General features: G+C 45.3%; 1 protein-coding gene across 2 annotated transcripts in view; it reads left to right on the top strand.

Annotated features, from left to right (window-relative positions):
* The first annotated feature begins 11,190 nt into the window (after window positions 1-11,190).
* NCOA6 (nuclear receptor coactivator 6) overlaps window positions 11,191-18,699 on the top strand; it is an 83,987-nt gene continuing 76,478 nt past the window's right edge. For both annotated transcript variants that reach the window (XM_073555417.1, XM_073555416.1), the window contains exons 1-6: window positions 11,191-11,348; window positions 13,790-13,907; window positions 13,997-14,252; window positions 15,754-15,909; window positions 17,270-17,392; window positions 17,800-17,931. In XM_073555417.1, coding sequence (XP_073411518.1) covers window positions 14,030-14,252; window positions 15,754-15,909; window positions 17,270-17,392; window positions 17,800-17,931 — 634 coding nt within the window. In that variant the 5' untranslated portion in view covers window positions 11,191-11,348; window positions 13,790-13,907; window positions 13,997-14,029. The remainder of the gene's footprint in view (window positions 11,349-13,789; window positions 13,908-13,996; window positions 14,253-15,753; window positions 15,910-17,269; window positions 17,393-17,799; window positions 17,932-18,699) is intronic.

Below are 18,699 nucleotides of genomic sequence, written 5' to 3'. Positions count from 1 at the left end.
CATGCATCTGCTGGGCAGGAGAGAGCGTTTCCATGCGCTCCACAACAGACCTGAAAAAGGTGTGGTTTGGCGAAGATCTTGCTTCTGAATGCATGGTTTGCAGAAGTGTCTTCACCTCCAGAATGCTGGAGTTGATCTGCTGATAGCCTGCGGAGATTTGCTCTGACAAGACTTTTAGACAGTTCTGGAAAGATGCATTCAGATGCAAGAACTCTGGCGCATAAGTCTTTTCCTGACCCCTCTGCCGCTGCCGCCCAGTACCCGCAGGTGTACTAGAGGTGGCAGGGGCAGAAGGGTGGGGTAAAGGGAAAGCGATCTCCTCACCAGCAGCTTCATGTAATGTAGGCGGCCACGATGCTCCTGTGCTGGTGGATGGGACAGATGGGTCGAATGTGTGGGAAGGCTGGGAAGGTGCAGATGTACCGGGGCGGTCGAAGTGTCCCTCGGTGCCGGTCTCCTCAGGGATCGCCTCAGAAGGGTCCAATCGTGCAGGCTCCCGAGTGCTGCTCACCGTGCTGTGGAATAAAGAGAAAAAAAAAACAATTAAAATACTGACATGGTATGGCCCTGGCTGAAAAAAAAAATTTACATCTAACATTTTTTTTCACATGTGGTGTGTAATATTTACCTTCTAGTGACCATTGTTTCCCGGAGGAACGACAGGGCTTCTGCGTACTTGTACTTGCTCCTGCGTCCTCCAGATCCACTCGGGGCCCGCATCTCTTTATTGAACTCCTTCTTGAAACGATCCCTCACAGACCGCCACCGATTCACAATTCTGTTCCCTGAAACGAGAAAGGACAAAGTGGTTAGTATACAACATCAGTGTTTCCCAAACTCCAGTCCTCATGGTCCCCAGGGGTCATGTTTTCAGGATTTCCATAGTAAATAGAAATCCTGAACACATGATCCGTGGGGACCACGAGGACTGGAGTTCGGGAAACACTGGTTTACATCAAGCAACCGGTACTGTATATACTTACGCTCTTTAATCTGGGCCCGAACATCGAGGTCCTCCCAGCGGCCCACAAGGAGCGAACAGATTTCCTCCCAGAGTCGTCGGGTAACGATAAGGTCAGCGTGGCGGCGGTCAGCCATATTCCAGAGCGGCTCCCTTTCTCTGACGAGATCGATGAGGTGGTCCACATCGAGTCCTCCATCCTCACCGTCAGAGTCGGTAGCACGCTGTGAAGGCTGTTAAAGAAAAAGACAAAAATAACATAATTAGCCTCCACAAAAGAAATGAAATAAAAAGTGCAAAAAAAACAAAGCAAAAATATTTATACTTACACGCTGGTGACCGCCGCGTTGCTGTCGCCGACGACCCTGGGAGGCACTGCGAGGACCTCTTGGCCGAGCACCAGATTGGGAAGACTAGAGAAGAAAACAAAAAATGTTATGTCTTTGGATGTAGGCATTTGTTTGCTGTGTGTGGTCTGCAGAACATTGTTTTCTATGTGTTGTGTGTAGTGTGATGTTGTGTTTCTGCGTTTGATGCAAAAAACTTACCAATTGTGAGCCAACTCCAGGTGTCTGTCCACCCCTTCCTTCTTCTTCTGGGAGCTCCTCTTCATCTTGTGAATCCTGTTTTGAAATAAAAGGCAATGAATAGACATATATTACAGAGATGATGGATTTTGGAAATAAAAACTTACCGTCAAACGCTGACGATGCGAGGGAGGGCTCCCAGAAGATGATGTGCTGTCTTCCTGGTGGCCACACTCCATGCCTGTGGGTGGTGTTCCAGCTGCTGCCATTGCTGCTGCTGCATCTATTGGGCGGCTGTTGAATAAAGAGAAACAAAGGGCCAATGAATATCTTGATATTCAATAGCCCTAGTTTGGAGGAATGGGGGATTTGATAATTACCGTCTCTCATCTGCTGCTGGCCTCCCCTCCTCAGCATGTTCCATTTGCTGCTCCATTTGGGGTGGTGGTGGTGCTGATGGTGCTGCAGTGGTCTCCTGCCTTCTCCTGCTTCGCTTGGTTGCTTTCTTGGGTGGCATGTTGGGTGTGGCTGTGGGTCCCACTGTCTTGCTTTTATATATGTCTTGTGGGCAGAGCTACTGAGCATGCTCAGACCAAAAAAACCGGATCCGGCCACCGGATCCGGCTTTCGCCGGATCAGGCGCTTTGCGGCGCTCATAGGCTTTCATTGTGTGAAAAAGCCGGACGTGCCGGATCCGGCGTGTCCGGCTTTTTCGCCGGAGACAAAAAACTTTACAGTAGCCGTTTTTTCCAGACGCCGGATCGCGACACATTGCCGGATCCGGCGAAAACCGGATGAAACGCATGGCCATACGGCGCGATCCGGCGCAAATGCAAGTCAATGGGGGGGAAACCGGATCCGGCATTGCATTTTGCCGGATCCGGTTTCTGTCAAAAGCGCCGGATCGCGCCTGACGGCGAAAACCTGATGTGTGAAAGAGGCCTAAGTGTGCAAGTCGCATATGTATTTTGGGGGGGGGGCGCCGAACCAAGTTCTTGCCCCGGGTGCCAGAAAGCCTAGATACGCCTCTGCCTAACCCTAGCCCTAAACCTAATGGGAAAATGGAAATAAATACATTTTTTTAATTGTATTATTTTTCCCTAACTAAGGGGGTGATAACGGGGGGTTTGATTTACTATTTATGGCGGTTTTTATGTTTGGCAGCTGTCATATACTAAAAGACGCTTTTTATTGTAAAAATAGTTTTTGCATCACCACAATTTGAGAGCTATAATTTTTCCGTATTTTGATCCACCGAGTCATATGAGGTCTTATTTTTTGCGGGACGAGTTAATGTTTTTATTGGTACCATTTTTGGGCACGTGACATTTTTTGATCGTTTTTTATTCCGATTTTTTTGGACGCAGAATGAACAAAAGCCAGCGTTTCATGAATTTCTTTTGGGGGAGTGCGTTTACACCGTTCTGCGTGCGGTAAAATTGATAAAGCCCTTTTATTCTTCGGGTCAGTACAGTTACAGCAATACCTCATTTATGTCTTTTTTTATGTTTTGGCGCTTTTATGCAATGAAAACAATTTTATATAAAAAATAATTATTTTTGCATCGCTTTATTCTCTGAGCTATAACTTTTTTATTTTTTCGCTGATGATGCTGTGTGATGGCTCGTTTTTTGCGGGACAAGATGACATTTTCAGTGGTACCATGGATATTTATATCCGTCTTTTTGATCGCGCGTTATTGCACTTTTTGTTCAGCGGTATGATGATAAAGCTTTATTTTTTGCTTTTTTTTTTTTTTAAGGGGTTCATTAAAGGGGTTAACTAATGGGACAGTTTTATAGGGCGGGTCGTTACGGACACGGCGATACTAAATATGTTTACTTTTATTTATTTTTTTTATTTCCAAAAAATGAATTTATTAGGGAACTTTTTTTTTTCAATTTATTTAGCGATGTTTTATAAATTATTTTTACACTTTTTTTTAACTTTATTACAATGTCCCAGTGGGGACGTAACTGTCATGTGACAGATCGCTGATCTGTCACATCACAGATCACTGTGACAGATCAGCGATCTGTCACAGGCACTGCAGAAGGCTTCCTCGTGCCTGCACTCTGCACATTGTGCTGCTGTGGGGGTCTCAGGGAAGCACGGAGGGAGCCCCCTCCCTCCCGATGCTTCCCTAAACCCCGATACACTGCGATCGTGTTTGATCGCAGTGTGCCAGGGGTTAACGTGTCAGGGGCGGTCCGTGACCGCCCCTGACACATAGTGTCGGGTGTCTGCTGTGATAATTAGCTGACACCCAGCCGCGATCAGCGGCGCTCACCAAGTGAGCGCCACTGATCGCTATGACATACTATTCCGTCCATGGGCCTAGGGGCCCGGGTCCCATGGACGGGATAATACGTCAGATGGCAGAGAGGGGTTAAGGGGTATTGATGCTACTCCTTTGGCGGAGAATAAACCCCAGATTTGGACCCAGGTGATAGTGTGGGTCGCCCCAGACCACCAAGAGAATTGTTAATTTTTGGTGTTGCATAATTTACATGATACCTGTCACGTCTCCGTCAGATTTGGGGCCTGCTATTCCGGTCGCAGCCACTAGGAGGCGCCGGGCCGCCACTTCGCCGTCAGACTCGGGGACGGCTGTTCCTGCCTCGGCCACTGGGAGGCGCCGTGGTTCTATTACATCGCCGTCAGACTCAGGGCCTATGGTCCCAGCTTTAGCCACTAGGAGGCGCCGGTCTGTCACGTCACCGTTGGATTCGAGGCCTGCTGTTCCGGTCACGGCCTCTAGGAGGCGCCAGACCGCCACTTCACTGTCAGACTCGGGGACGGCTGTTCCTGCCTCGGCCACTGGGAGGCGCCGTGGTCCGCCCGTGAGTTATGGTGGTGACAGAGAAGTGGCTCCTGCGCAGGCATCTGGTGGGCGCAGGCTCCGCCCCTCTGTCAGTCATCAGGGGGTTACTGCAACTCCATCTGGCCTGGTCCTGGGGGCGGCCCTAATGACATCACCAGTCCAGGAACCTGTGAGGGATGACCTAATCCCTCAAATACCTTGGGACTGGTCTTGCAAGCCGCCGGATATATTCTTGGTTCCCCTGTGTGTTACTTAGTGATTGATTTCTGTTTGACTCTGACCTCAGCCTGGATTTCTGACCCCTCTTTTGCCTGACGATTCTGTACTTCTGCTACTCTCCTGGTTTGTGACCTTGGCCTGGATATTCTGACTCTGCTACTTCCTAACGATTCTGTACCTCTGCCGCCCTCCTGGTTTTTGACTCTGACCTTAGCCTGAAATTGACTCTGCTATTGCCTGCTGTTTTTGTACTTCACTCTGACGACCGTCCTGCTCTGGCCGCTGCTCCTATTCAGACAGCGCCTCCTGGGCTCTGTTGTAAATCCAGATCCCTGTATAGGGGTAAAGGGTATCAGTGTTTCTCGGGGTGTTGCCTGGCTGCAGCCCAGAACCGCAGACGGACGTTACAATACCATTGTTCTGGGTTTTCCTTGGTTGCAGACCCATAATCCTGTTCTGGATTGGAAATCTGGGTCTGTGGTTAGTTGGGGTTGTCAATGTGTTCTTAGTGACACTCCTGTTTTCGCCATTTCTCCCCAGTCTCATAATGTTCCTGACTATTTGGCTGATTGTTCGGATGTATTTAGTGAGAGTAAGTCTGCGTCTTTGCCTCCTCATAGGAGTTATGATTACACGATCAAGTTAGTGCCCGGTTGTAAATTTCCCAAGAGTCGGCTTTTCAACTTATCTGTACCTGAACATGGTGCTATGCGATCTTATATCGAGGAGTCATTGGAGAAGCGTCATATCAGACCGTCCTCTTCACCTTTAGGTGCTGGCTTTTTTTTTGTGGCCAAGAAAGATGGCTCATTAAGGCCATGTTGACTATCGTCTCCTTAATAAAATCACTGTTAAGCATCAGTATCCATTACCCCTGATTTCTGACTTATTTTCCACAGTGAAAGGTGCTAGTTGGTTTACCAAGCTTGACCTTAGGGGGTCGTATAATCTTATTTTCATCAAGCACGATAATGAATGGAAGACGCCGTTTAATACTCCTGAGGGACATTTTGAGTACCTAGTGATGCCTTTTGGGCTCACTAATGCCCCTTCCGTCTTCCAATTTTTCATGAACGATATTTTCCGGAACTTTGTGGATAAGTTTTTGATCGTTTATTTGGATGATATTTTGATTTTTTTTCCAGTGACTGGGATTCTCATGTGGAACATGTTCGGACTGTGTCCTGGATTTTGAGAGAAAATTCTCTGTATGTTAAAAGATCGAAATGTCTCTTTGGCGTACAAAAGATTTTGTTTTTGGGATTCATTTTGTCCCCGTCTGCTATTGAAATGGACCCGGTCAAGGTCCAGGCCATTTATGATTGGGTTCAGCCCACTTCCTTGAAGGCTCTCCAGAAGTTTTTGGGTTTTGCTAATTTCTACCGTAAATTCCTAAGTAATTTTTATGGTGTTGTTAAACCACTGACTGATTTGACCAAAAAGGGCGCTGATGTGGTGAATTGGTCTCTAGAGGCAGTCTCGGTGTTTCAGGAACTTAAGCAGAGATTCACTTCTGCTCCAGTTCTACGGCAACCTGATGTTTTACTCCCATTTCAGGTGGAGATAGATGCGTCTGAGATTGGTGCAGGAGCCGTGTTGTCTCAAAGAGATCCGGTAACCTTTAAGATGAATCCCTGTACCTTCTTTTCTCAAATTCTCCCCATCTAAACGCAACTATGAAGTGGGGAATCAGGAATTGCTGGCTATGAAGTGGGCATTTGAAGATTGGAGACATTGGTTGGAGGGAGCCAGACATCAAGTTGTGGTCCTCACCGACCACAAGAACTTGACCTATCTCGAAACAGCCAAGCGCTTGAATCCTAGACAGGCTAGGTGGGCCTTGTTTTTCACACGTTGTGGTCTCCTTTCTTCTGGGCACTAAGAATGTTAAGTCGGATGCCCTCTTCAGGAGTTTCTTTGCGGATTCTCTTGATGTGACCGAGCCTACTACCATTCTAAATGAGGGTGTGGTTCTTTCTGCCATTTCACCCGATTTCAGACTTGCCCTGGAGGAATGCCCTATGGGGAAATTGTATGTCCCTGACTAGTGGAGGAGAAGAGTAATTTCTGAATTCATTGCTCCACGTTAGCTGGTCATCCTGATATTTTTGGTACCAGATTTGGTGAGTCGGTCTTTTTAGTGGCCTGCTTTATCTCGTGATGTCAGGAATTTTGTGCAGTCCTGTGGGACTTGTTCTCGGTCCAAATCCTGTTCTCGTTCTAGTGGTTTGTTGATGCCCCTGCCTGTGCCCAGGAGGCCATGGACCCATATCTCAATGGATTTTATTTCTGATCTCCCTGTCTCTCAGAGAATGACTGTTATCTGAGTGATCTGTGATAGATTTTCTAAGATGGTCCATCTTGTACCACTTCCAAAGTTGCCATCTTCTTCTGAGTTGGTGCCCATGTTTTTACAACAGGTGGTTCATTTGCACGGTATTCCTGAGAACATTGTGTCTGTCAGAGGAGTCCAGTTTGTTTCCAGATTTTGGAGAGCTTTTTGTTCTAAACTGGAAATTCAGTTGTCTTTCTCCTCTGCATTTCATCCTCAGACCAATGGACAGACTGAGAGAACAAACCAGACTTTGGAAACCTATTTGAGAAGTTTTATATCTGCTGACCAAGATGACTGGGTCTCATTTTTCCCCTTAGCTGAATTTGCTCTAAATAATAGGGCTAGTTCTGCCACTTTGATGTCTCCTTTGTTCTGCAACTTTGGGTTTCATCCTCGATTTTCTTCAGGGTAGGTGGAGGCTTCGGCCTGCCCAGGTGTGGATTCTGTGGTAGAGAGAATGCAGCAGATTTGGGATCAAGTAGTGGATAAGTTGTCTCACTCTCAGGAGATGGCCCAACGGTTTGCCAACCGGCATAGGACCATTGGTCCCCGGTTTAAAGTGGGTGACATGGTTTGGTTGTCCTCAAAAAATATTCCTATGAAAGTTGCGGCTCCAAAATTCAAGCCAAGGTTCATTGGACCTTATAAGATTTTGGAAATCCTTAATCCCATTTCTTTCCGTTTGACTCTTCCAGTAACGTTTAAGATTCCCAACGTTTTTCATAAATCTTTGTTGAAAAGGTTTGTGGAGCCAGTAGTTCCCATGGCTGAGCCCCCTGATCCTGTATTGGTTAAGGGTAATCTGGAGTATGAGGTAGAGAAGGTATTGGATTCTCATCTGGCTAGACGGAGACTCCAGTACTTGGTCAAGTGGAAAGGTTATGGTCAGGAGGATAATTCTTGGGTGTTTGCTTCTGACATTCCTGCCGAGAGATTGGTTTGCGCCTACCACCAGGCCCATCCTGATCAGCCTGGTGCCTTGGATGAGGGTTCGGTGACCCCTCCTCAAGGGGGGTACTGTTGTGAACACTTGTGACCTGACTTCTGAGTTTGGGCTCCCTCTGGTGGTTGCTGCGGGTAATGGAGCTGGTCGGGTTGACAGAAGTCAATCACCTGAACAGGATGATTGGAGGTCAGGTGTTACAGACTGGGAAGATTTAAGTCAGCAAGCTTCCCTCAGTTGTTGATGGTGGTTTGGTTTTCTTCCTGTGCATTTTGAAGTCCGCTTGCCCCCTGCTTGGTCCTGCATCGTTCAGATAAGTTATTTGTTTGCTGAAATCTTTTTGCATTTGGTCCAGTTTTTGCCTTTCTCTGCTTTCTGCTTTGCTGTGTGGGTTCAGCATTGTTCCCTGCTGGGACCAGTGCTGTACCCCGTTCCATATGTCACAGCTTGTGTCAGTCTGTTCAGTATTGCTAGTCCCCTGTTGTATCAGTATCTTTTGTTTTGCTTCCAGTTCACACTAGAATTCTGATCTAGTGGGGGAGAGGTCGTGTGGCCTCAGTATTTTTGCATATCAGGCGTGTTGGATTTTTCTTAGGGTTTTTGCGTGATTGCAGACAGTATCATTCCTGTCCTGTTCTATCTAGACAGTTTGGGCCCCATCATTTGCTTACTCTATTTGCTTCCTGTGTTTATGCCTCATCTTGTCTCACTGGCAATATATGTTTGGGGGCTATCTATTCCTTTGGGGTTCTACTCCGGGGCAGTTTAGCTTTCCCCTTTCTTGCTTCAGGCTTAGTTAACTCTTTGGCTGTGCCGAGGCGTCTAGGGCATCGTAGGTACATCCCATGGCTAATTCTAGTTGTGTTGTTAGATTTAGGGGTCTGCAATCCGCTTAGTTACTAACCTTTCTGGTTTTCTGGTTGCCTAGCTTATTCCCCAGCTATCCTCCTCGGTGACCTAATCATAACAGAAAACGTGTGTTAAGCTGGGGCCATTCGTCCAAGATTGCCGGCCACGTTGGTGTCAAGAAGACTTTTTCCCTAATCTCTTACTACTATTGGTGGACATCCCTTTCCCAGGATGTTAAAGACTTTGTGGCATCTTGCCCTTCCTGCGCCAAGAACAAAGTACACAGACAACCACCCTTCCGGTCTTCTGCTCCCGCTTCCTGTATCATCGGCTCCATGGCAGCATATAGCCATGGATTTAATTACCGATCTGCCTTGTTCCTCCGGTTGTACTGTGATTCTAGTGGTTGTAGACCGCTTCTCGAAGATGGTCCATTTCATTCCTCTGCCCGGTCTAACCTCTCCTCCTGAATTGGCGAAGATCTTCATTTCCTACATCTTCAGAATCCACGGCATCCCTCTGCACATCGTGTCAGACAGAGGGGTTCAATTCACCTCCCGGTTTTGGAGAGCTCTTTGTGGACTCATGGAGGTGACGCTGGACTTTTCTTCCACCTATCACCCCCAAACTAATGGGCAGGTGGAATGTACCAACCAAATCCTTACATCCTATCTGCGCGTTTTCTGGGGTGGCTGGGGGCATTTTACACACACAAACTACTAACAGTATTAGGTTAAGTTCACACTTACGTATGGCAGTTCTGCGTATGGCTGTTCTGCGTATGGCTGCTTACGTCATCCCTTAAGCTCCGCCTACGCTCCTCCTACCTGCGCATGCATCCTGCGTACCTATCTTTAACATTGGGTACGCAGGGACATGCGTTGTATGCGGATGTGTCCACATGCGGCGTTTTGACGTGTCCACTGACTGCATGGGAACGCAACATGCTGCATTTCCGTGCAGTCGACGGGCACGTCAAAACGCTGCATGTGGACACATCCGCATACAATGCATGTCTCTGCGTACCCAATGTTAGAGCTAGGTACACAGGACGACGCAGGACACATGAGGAAGTAGGCGGAGCTTAACGGAAGAAGTACGCAGCCCTACGCAAACCACTGGAACGCAAGTATGAACTTAGCCTTGGTCATTGACATCCATAAATCTAACAGTTCTGCATGCATTTACTGTATGTAATCCATGTCTCCTATCCTGTCGGCTTCTGCATTGATTTTACAGAAGCCAACAAATGAATTATCGGCTATTCTGCTATTTATCTCTCTATGCAATATATTTATATATATATATGTGTCACTGACATATACTGTATATTTATATATATATATATATATACATACACACCTATTGTATATGTATATATGTATTCTGTTCTATTCTAGCCTGTCAGTGTGATTTTACTGTACACCGTACATGAATTGTCAGCTTTTCAAAGGATGCCGGTGTGTAAAAATCGGACAGCACTTGCATGATGCTGTGTGATTTTTTTCTCGCATCCATTAACTTGCATTGGCGAGATACGCAGCATGTTGCGATTTTATTTCTCAGTCCAATTTCGGCTGAGAAAAAAAAATCGCAAATGAGATATCACCTACTGAATAACATTGGTCCGAGTGCCATCTGATTTTTTATCGGCTTGCACTCGTCCGTATTTCTTGCCAGTGAATATAAGCCCTTAAAGGGATAATCTTTCAACGTTTGAAAATTGCAACTTTTTTACAGTTTTGACAACTTTCTGATAGTTTGTAAGGGTAAGTGCACACGTTGCAGAAAATTTCTGCACAAAAACCTGAATCCCTTCCCAGAAACCGCACCTATTTTTCCGCGGCGGTTTTGGCGCGGTTTTGATGTGTTTTTTTCCGCAGCGGTTTCTAAAAGCATGGGACAAGCCTAAACCGCGGAAAAATCTGCAAAATTAATGTGCATGCTGCGCTTTTTACCGCGATGCGGTTTTTTCGCGGTAAAAAACGCATCAATGTGCACAAAAAGTGCAAAATGCATAGAAATGACTGGGAAGCTTATTTTTAGCGGTTTTATAGTGAAAACCGCGGTAAAAACCGCTTTATGTGAACACAGCCTAAAAATAAACAAAAAACACATTGCCCTAAATGTAACATTGTCATAACGTAAAACGTCACGAAAAACATTCTCAAAATCACTGAGATTTGTTGGTGTTCCAGAGTTATTGCCACATAAAGCGACACTGGTCAGAATTAAAACATTTGGTCCCGCCACTAAGGGGTTAAAAATGTTGGCGTTTTTGAATGAAGACGGTGATCCACTTTACAACGTCATTCCTCCAGAACGGAGTAGCCATTGCCGTGCAGCGATCGCTCCCCGGTGTCCCCGGCAGAGGTCACGGCACGTGACGTCACAGCTAGGCACCCAGGAGCGCTCACTCAGAGTCCTTAGCTCCACCCATTCCTGCACAAGCCACACCCACTCCGTTCCAGTGACGAATTATGATGACGTAACCAAGTGGCTCCTGATTGGTCGGCAGAGCTGTACCACTTTAGCAGGGGTGTTCTAGCTGCGTTTTGCTTTCCATTTCTGCCTCTCATGGAAATGCTCACAGCTCGGCAATCCCTTTTCGTGCGCGAAGTGGTACAATCTGGGCCTCGCTGTTTTTTCGTTGTTCCCGGGAGCGGAAGGAGCCTGGAGTCCGGTAATAGGTGAGGGCGGCTCTTGTGGGGAATAACGGAGCGAAGTGCCCGAGAATGATATTGTGCACGGGGCTGTCACGGGAGGGCCCGCTCTGTGCTGCACGGGGCAGAGGACGCTACGTGTATGCTATGGGTGCCCATGTGAGCGGTGCAGGGGGCCCAGGCCGTCACACACCGTGCACCCGTATATGGCTGCGAGCTGCACACTGCCACTGCCCCGGGTACAGCCCTGGTCGTTATTACAAAGCTGCTGCTGTCATTCCTGACACTTGACAGTTGGTGAAGTTGGCAGCTTGGTCTCAGAAGTGGCCACTGGGGTTCAGTCCTTGTGCGGTGTCGGATGTGGTTGGCGAGTCTGTGGTCACGGCCAGGTGTGGTGGTCCTGATGACCCCACCTGGGTTGTACTGATGCCATGGCCTGTGGACAGTGGTCCCACACATGTTTTACCGTTCTGTCGCCGTCTGTGCGGGGTTCTCTCCCCCAATCGGCTGCTTTGTGCCTGGTGTTGAGCGTCCAGGTGACGGATGCGCCATGGAATTAAGATCTTGGAATAATACTTGCAATGTGTCGGTGCACGTTATCCTGCTGATTAGGGATGTCATTAGGGTACAACGCTGCCATAAAGAGGTGACCGGCGGGTGCCAGAGCATGGCACTACCACCACCGGCTTGTCTGCTTCCTGGTGCTAAGTGATACAGCCGCCACTAGCCCGTCCACAGAATCCATGCCCTCCCTGTGCGCTGTAGTCCAGTCAGGATGTTTCAGGGCTCAGCAAGGGCACTCTGATCTCACAATATTCTTCCTGCCAAGTCACCCAGATCCTTATTTTTTTTCCTGTTTTTTATCTCATCCTCAAAATCTGATCACTCCCTTGCTTCCTAATACCTCTGCCTGTCACAGAATAATGGATGGTATTCTCTTCACCTCAAATTGCCATTAATGTTCTGGCTGATCTAAGTGTATAGATGAAGGGCTGCCGTCCCTTTGGAGCCATTTGGGGTATATGTATTTGTAAATTCCAGAATAACCTCTCAGACCTTATTGATGACCTAGATTCTAGAGGCTACCCTCCATTATGTCTTCTGGTGTTTGGATAGAGATTGTAGACTCCCAGGCCTCATGCACAAAATCTGGTTACAGATCTGTACCCGTTCTCTGTAGCATGGAGTCACAGTTCTGTGCTGATGTTTTCCTGGGGAGATTTTCGTTCTTCCATGTAAGGCCACAGTTTTGCACAATTTTCATTTTTTTTTTTAATATTCCATTACATGTTTTCCCCCAAAAGTCAGTAGAAACTCAAAATAAAACTCATTAGTGCAGTTTGTGTGTCTGTACAGGGCTCCATAGGATGCAGTATTTTTGTGGCCTTGAGCATAAGGCCGGGTGCACACGGTCAGTAATTGGCAGCGCTTTGGACGTTGCACGTGCGCTGCCGACTTTTGGACGCAGGTGATTCCGCATGTGCTCATTGAACCGCGTGGAATCACTGTGTCCAATACATTGTATGGGTGAAATTTATATATTGACATACTGCGATTTGTCTGTGTCCACGGGTGAGCCGCGGGCGTCGGTGCACGCATAGTGGGCATGGGATTTCTTGAAATCCCATCCACAATGCTGTAAGATCTGGACGCTGAGGGTTGGACGCTGCAGATTATACACAGCGTCCAACCCGCAGCGTTTCCTGACCGTGGGAACGTATACCCTAAGGCCTCCAGACAGGTAAAGGGGAACTCCAGCCATTAGTGGCGAGGAAGTCACCACTTTACTGAATATAGGGCGGCGTTCTAGTAGCCATCCTTCATAGACGTTTTCTATGCTTTTTACAGAACACATCCATTATGGTTTATGGGCATGTGCACATGTCTTTTCTGTGGTCGTAAAAGAGAAAAAAAAATAAAATAAAGACTTGATCCAAATTATAAAAGACAGACAGAGACAAAATATTGGATGGTACTTGGACGTCATCTGAGTGCTGTCCTTTTTTTTTTTTTTAACGGTTAATAGATGGGAGAAACTTGAAATGTTTTTCTTTGGGGGTGGAGGAGCAGTTTGCCATATGAGAAAAGCAGTTGCCACACTGACGCAACATATGTACATATGGATCTCGGGATTGCTGGGGGTCTCAGTGGTCAGACTGCCACCTATCGGCAAGTTGTCCTCTATCCTACGGAGACTGTGATCCACCTCTGACATTGATGACATCTTGCAGCAGTAATATGGCTGGCATACTCATGCTTTGACATTTGGGTGATTTTGGTCCCATATGTGCTGCTGTCTCAGCTCATAGTCACCACTCGTGCTTTTTCGAAGTAGCTTTAGAGCTGACGTATGTGCATTACATTTATTTCATATAGTCCCTTCTAACAGTAAAGAAACATATATATTATAAACTTATGGAGATTGAAACGTCTCACTCACATTTTTGTATTGCCGTCATGTTTTCCAGGACACAGTCGGGGAGCTCCAGCTTGCAAATCTGTCTGAAGATGTCTCCTGCTGCCTCCTTCCTGAAGAGAGACCACCATGTAGAAACGTAGACGGAGGTCACATTTTGTGCTGTGTCGGTAATAGAAATTTAGCTAGTCTGCAAAGATGGACGTTTATGTTTTACACGGCACAAGACTTAGTTTTCTTGCCCATCTTCCCATTACAGAGTCAGAGCGAGACTATCCTGACAAACACAGCTATGGACTCAGAAAAATGCCTTGACCCAGGAAACACCCAAGAAGGACTGCTCTCTCCTGAAATCGATCGTGAAGGTGACAATGACTCTGGGATTGAGGATGAGCTGAGAGCAGAAGACAACAGCTCCACAATCTTTGTAGCATTTAAAGGAGACATAGGGGATATAGATCTACAGTGCAAGCTAGAAAAAATTTTGCAAGGAGTACCCGATCTGATCAGCATGGGTAAGAACATTAAGCTTGCTAGTGCTCCAAGTTGCTTAGTTATCAATTTTAATATCCTACTTTAGTTTAAAGGGAACTGGTCATCAGATTTATGGAGGCCAGACCATGGGCATGAATCAGAGTTTGGCTCTTACAACCATGTAAGTTTTTCTCTGAAATGCTGCCATAATCCAGAGAAAATGTATCTGACGAGGCCAGCCAGGAGTGTTTTGAATGACATGAGCTAAATTTCTCAAAGTCTAGGACTCGTGAATAGCATACAACGTTTCGCATCTGTCGAGCACTAATGCGTTCTTCGGTTAATTATGTACTTAATGCAAATTATCTGTAAACTCCTGGTTCCACAGATCTCATCTTTCCTGTACTCCTCTCCCTTTCTTGGGGTGTATGTGTTCGAAGTTGTATGCTGAATTAGAAACTTGGTTAAAGTTGGCTATTTCTGTGTTACTGCTTTTCATCCTGGCACTCCTGTGTAGCTTGGCCATAGTTGAATTCCCCCCCCCCCGTTAAAATTAAATAAATTTAAAAAAAAAAAACATATGTTATTGCTGCATTTGTGAAAGCCCAGTCTATCAAAATATACAAATAATGAACCATTGCAATAGACACCATTAGGAGAAAATGTCTGTTTTTTTTTTCCCCCCCGTCCCCATACCTCTCTAAAATATATCAAAAAGTCGGCGCTCACATAGCTCAATTGATGGAAAAATAAAAACTTTACACGTCTCTGAAAATGACGAGAGAAACTAAAAAAAATTTTTTTTTAATTTCTTTAACAAACTTCTGAATTTTTCAGTTGTATTATAAAGCGAAAGAACCGCATTTACATTTTATTCCATCATTAAAAAATGTATATTTAAAATAATATAGCCTGGATAGTTTCCCATCAGGAAGTAACACTAACATATGACCATAAAAAAATTTGCTTTTTAGGGGAACAAATTCCCTTGTTTGTGCTGAGGTCTTATGCATTAGATATTAGGGATGTCATAGGGACATTTTAGGACATCTTTCAATGAAAAAAAAAATAGGATGGTAGAATATATATTCAGTAGATGTTTTTAATTGGCTTTATCTTGTATTGTTCTCTTACTATGAGCATCTTTAGGCTATGTGCACACGCTGCGGATTCACCTGCGGGTTTTTCCGCTCGGATCCGCAGGTAAAATGACCTGCGGATTAGCCTGCGGTTTTGCCCTGCGGTTTCACACCTCTACTATGTTAAAGGTGTGAAACCGCTGCGGAATCCGCCCAAACAATTGACATGCTGCAGTTTGTAAACCGCAGCAAAACCGCAGCGTGAGCACAGCGGTTTTGAAATTGCATAGGCTAACATGGTACTGTACCATGCCTGCGGAACTGCTGCGTTTCCGCAATGCCAAAACCACTGCGGAAACGCAGCAGAATCCGCAACGTGTGCACGTAGCCTTAGAGTTCTGTTCCTTTTTTTTGCTGTTTGGTAATAGATCTACCATTCTGTTTTATGGTACTTACAATGTAGAGTCCAACCAGATGAAGCTTAGAAAGGTGGAGCCATGGAATAGTGTCCGAGTCACGTTCAACATCCCCAGAGAAGCCGCTGAGCGCCTACGCCTCCTTGCCCAAGGCAATAACCAGCAGCTGCGGGATCTAGGAATTCTGTCTGTCCAGATTGAAGGTATAACGTTGACATGCCGTTGTTTCGTTTCTTTGTGGGTACAATTCAGCAACCTGTGCATTTTGCTAGGTGTGAATTGTCAATTCATTTTTTTGTAGATTGAAGTTATTAAGAGGCATCTTATTGTCGTTTCTAGTGATATGCGAACGTGCTTGGATAAAGGTGACTTCGGCGTGCTCGAAACATATTAGTCCCCAAGTCTGCATTTCTCGCAGCTGTTCAACAGCTGCAACACATGCAGGGACTGCCTATCTAACAGCCACGAGACATGCAGCCATGTGGACTCAAACATATATTTCGAGCACGCCCGAGACACTTGGATAACACCTTATCCCAGCACGTTCGCTCATCACTAGTGGTTTCCTTAAACATTCTGCATCAATCACTTCCCATCAGTACATAGAGGAAAAACAACGTACGATGGCCAGCATTTCAGGTATTTGTAAGTACTGTAAAGGACAAGCGCCTTAACAGGGCTAGAATGTGCCCAAAAAGACTAAAGTTTTCCAGGTCTTTAAAGTTAGTGACCTATCCTTAGGATAGCAATACCAGATTGGTTTGGTTCCAAATCTTGGCACCCATGACAATCAGCCATTTTCATTGATTCCATTGCTCCGTATACCTTATTGTGTACTTTTAGTAGCGGCTGTGCTGGACAGTGAAACATCGCTTTGTTCACTTGAACATGCTAAAATGAAGTTTTATGCGACTGTAATACCTTTACTGCAGAAACCATGGTGGGGAAAGGAATTGTAGTGGAAAATGTTATAACTTTGGTTACAATCGATTTATGTTTATTTGCTCTACCTTTTCAATACCACGTGTTTTATGCCTTAAAAGGATCCTGAGACGTCCAAAATATGCTATTTAGCTGTAGATATAGGGTTAAAATGCAAGTGAATAGTGTTTAAACCTTGGCAGTGGCTGCAGGGAGAAAACAAAGTTTTCTTCTCCCTGCAGCCACTTGCTGCCAGTCATCAGTGTGGTGCAGGGGGGCTGTAGCAGTCACTGATCACTACACTGTGAGCACAATGTAATCATTCCCCAGCACTTTGACAGTCCACTCTGTAGTGTATGTGCAGCGTCTCTTCATTTTCTACCTGTACTGCTTCAGTAAGCCAACTAAACAAGATGTAAACACTATGTACTTGTAGATGGCTACTACATCTGCAGGTAAATAGCGTTTCTGGGTGTGACAAGTTCCCTTTAATGACCAAGCAATTTTCTGCTTGAACAGGCTAAGCTTTGATGTTGTGACAATCTGACAAAGTTGCATTGAGAATTATCAGTTATCAGCGTGAGGTTTTCATGTGCTTTAACCATCTGATTAAAGAGATTTGTTATTTCTATTGTGTTTTAGGAGAAGGGGCTATTAACCTAGTATTACCCCAAAATCCTGCTCAAGAAGTGAGGATGAACGGTCCAGTGGCAGCAAGTAATGCAATGAGGATTGACCCCAGCTTTGCAGTGCAGAATAGAGCAGGTATGTCTAGCCATAGTAGGTCAATAATAATTACCCACAGCTATCTCTAGAATACACATTGGCTAGTCATTGACCATTAGTATTGAATATAGCTTCAGCTTTTCAGCATTGGTGTCTGTCACACAAAAGGTGACTATAGGTGTTACCTTCTCGGAAATCTAGACTTAGCACCCATCTATAGTTTGTTTATAACTTGCATTTAGGCCGATTTCTTCCCGTAAACTAATGAAAAATTGGATGTATAACAAAGATTTAATGACCCACATGAGCTACCCAAGCAGACAACAAACAGTATGGCATTTTGCTCGTTCAACAGCTGATTGGTGTCATTTTTACATGGGTTAAATGATGGCGTAATTGTTACCGTCCTATAAAATGTGAATTCTGTTCTGTCTGTGACTGTTTAGGCTTGGTTAGGATGAACAACCCTCCAACAGCCTCCATGATGTCCCAGGGTCCCCATGTTTCATCAGCCATTATGGCTGCCAGTGTAAGCAATGAACTCCAGCTTAGGACTCCTCGGCCTGCTTCACAACAAGGTAAAGTGGGTGAAATTAACTAAACTAAACTTTTAAAGGCCATACATTGAAAAATCCTATACCAAGCTGTTAGTTTGCAGCATTTGATTGTTCAGGGCAGTTATTGCATTTTGGCTTTGTGCTGCTTCAGGTAGCTCTATTGATCCATGAACTGGATTTCCGGTAAAGCTGCTTTACAGTGAAGGAGGCTTGATTTTATAGTTATCGCTTACCTAGTCCATGGTCACCTTTTTGGCAAACTTACAGTATATCACCTCAAGTGTACACGCAGGTGATACATCTCTGCCCCCTTCCTTTCCCCCAATGTTTTTTTGCCTTCCATTACATATTTGTAAGGCTATTGTATACCTAATAATCCTAATTGTTAGGAAACTATTGATTGTATACGGTAATTGATTGTGTCTTAGTTATACAAAGTTACTAATTTGGGAAAACCAAATAAAAACTTATTGAAAATAGAAGGTGGCTTGATGGTCCCTCAAGTGCCTTTGTTCTGCTGATTCATAGAGACTCCAGAAATCGCCCTTAACGCTGGTCACATTTCCATCAATGTAAATACCTTGAAAATAAAGCATTTTAATAGTTGCTGTCAGTACCATGCTAACTAGATATATTGATATACATTGGGAAACTAAAGAACATTTCTTTAGGTTGAATTTTTTTCATACCATGAAAAAAAACATCCAGCTATTCCAGCAAGTGATCTAAATTGACGGGTTATCCATATAATTGCATAGCTTTTGATTTAATTTATTGATGGTTGTTACT

This window comes from Dendrobates tinctorius, unplaced genomic scaffold (genome assembly GCF_039654945.1).
Source record: "Dendrobates tinctorius isolate UK_male_01 unplaced genomic scaffold, ASM3965494v1 ptg000223l, whole genome shotgun sequence".
NCBI lineage: Eukaryota > Metazoa > Chordata > Amphibia > Anura > Dendrobatidae > Dendrobates > Dendrobates tinctorius.
This window is presented reverse-complemented; position numbering and strand designations above follow the sequence as displayed.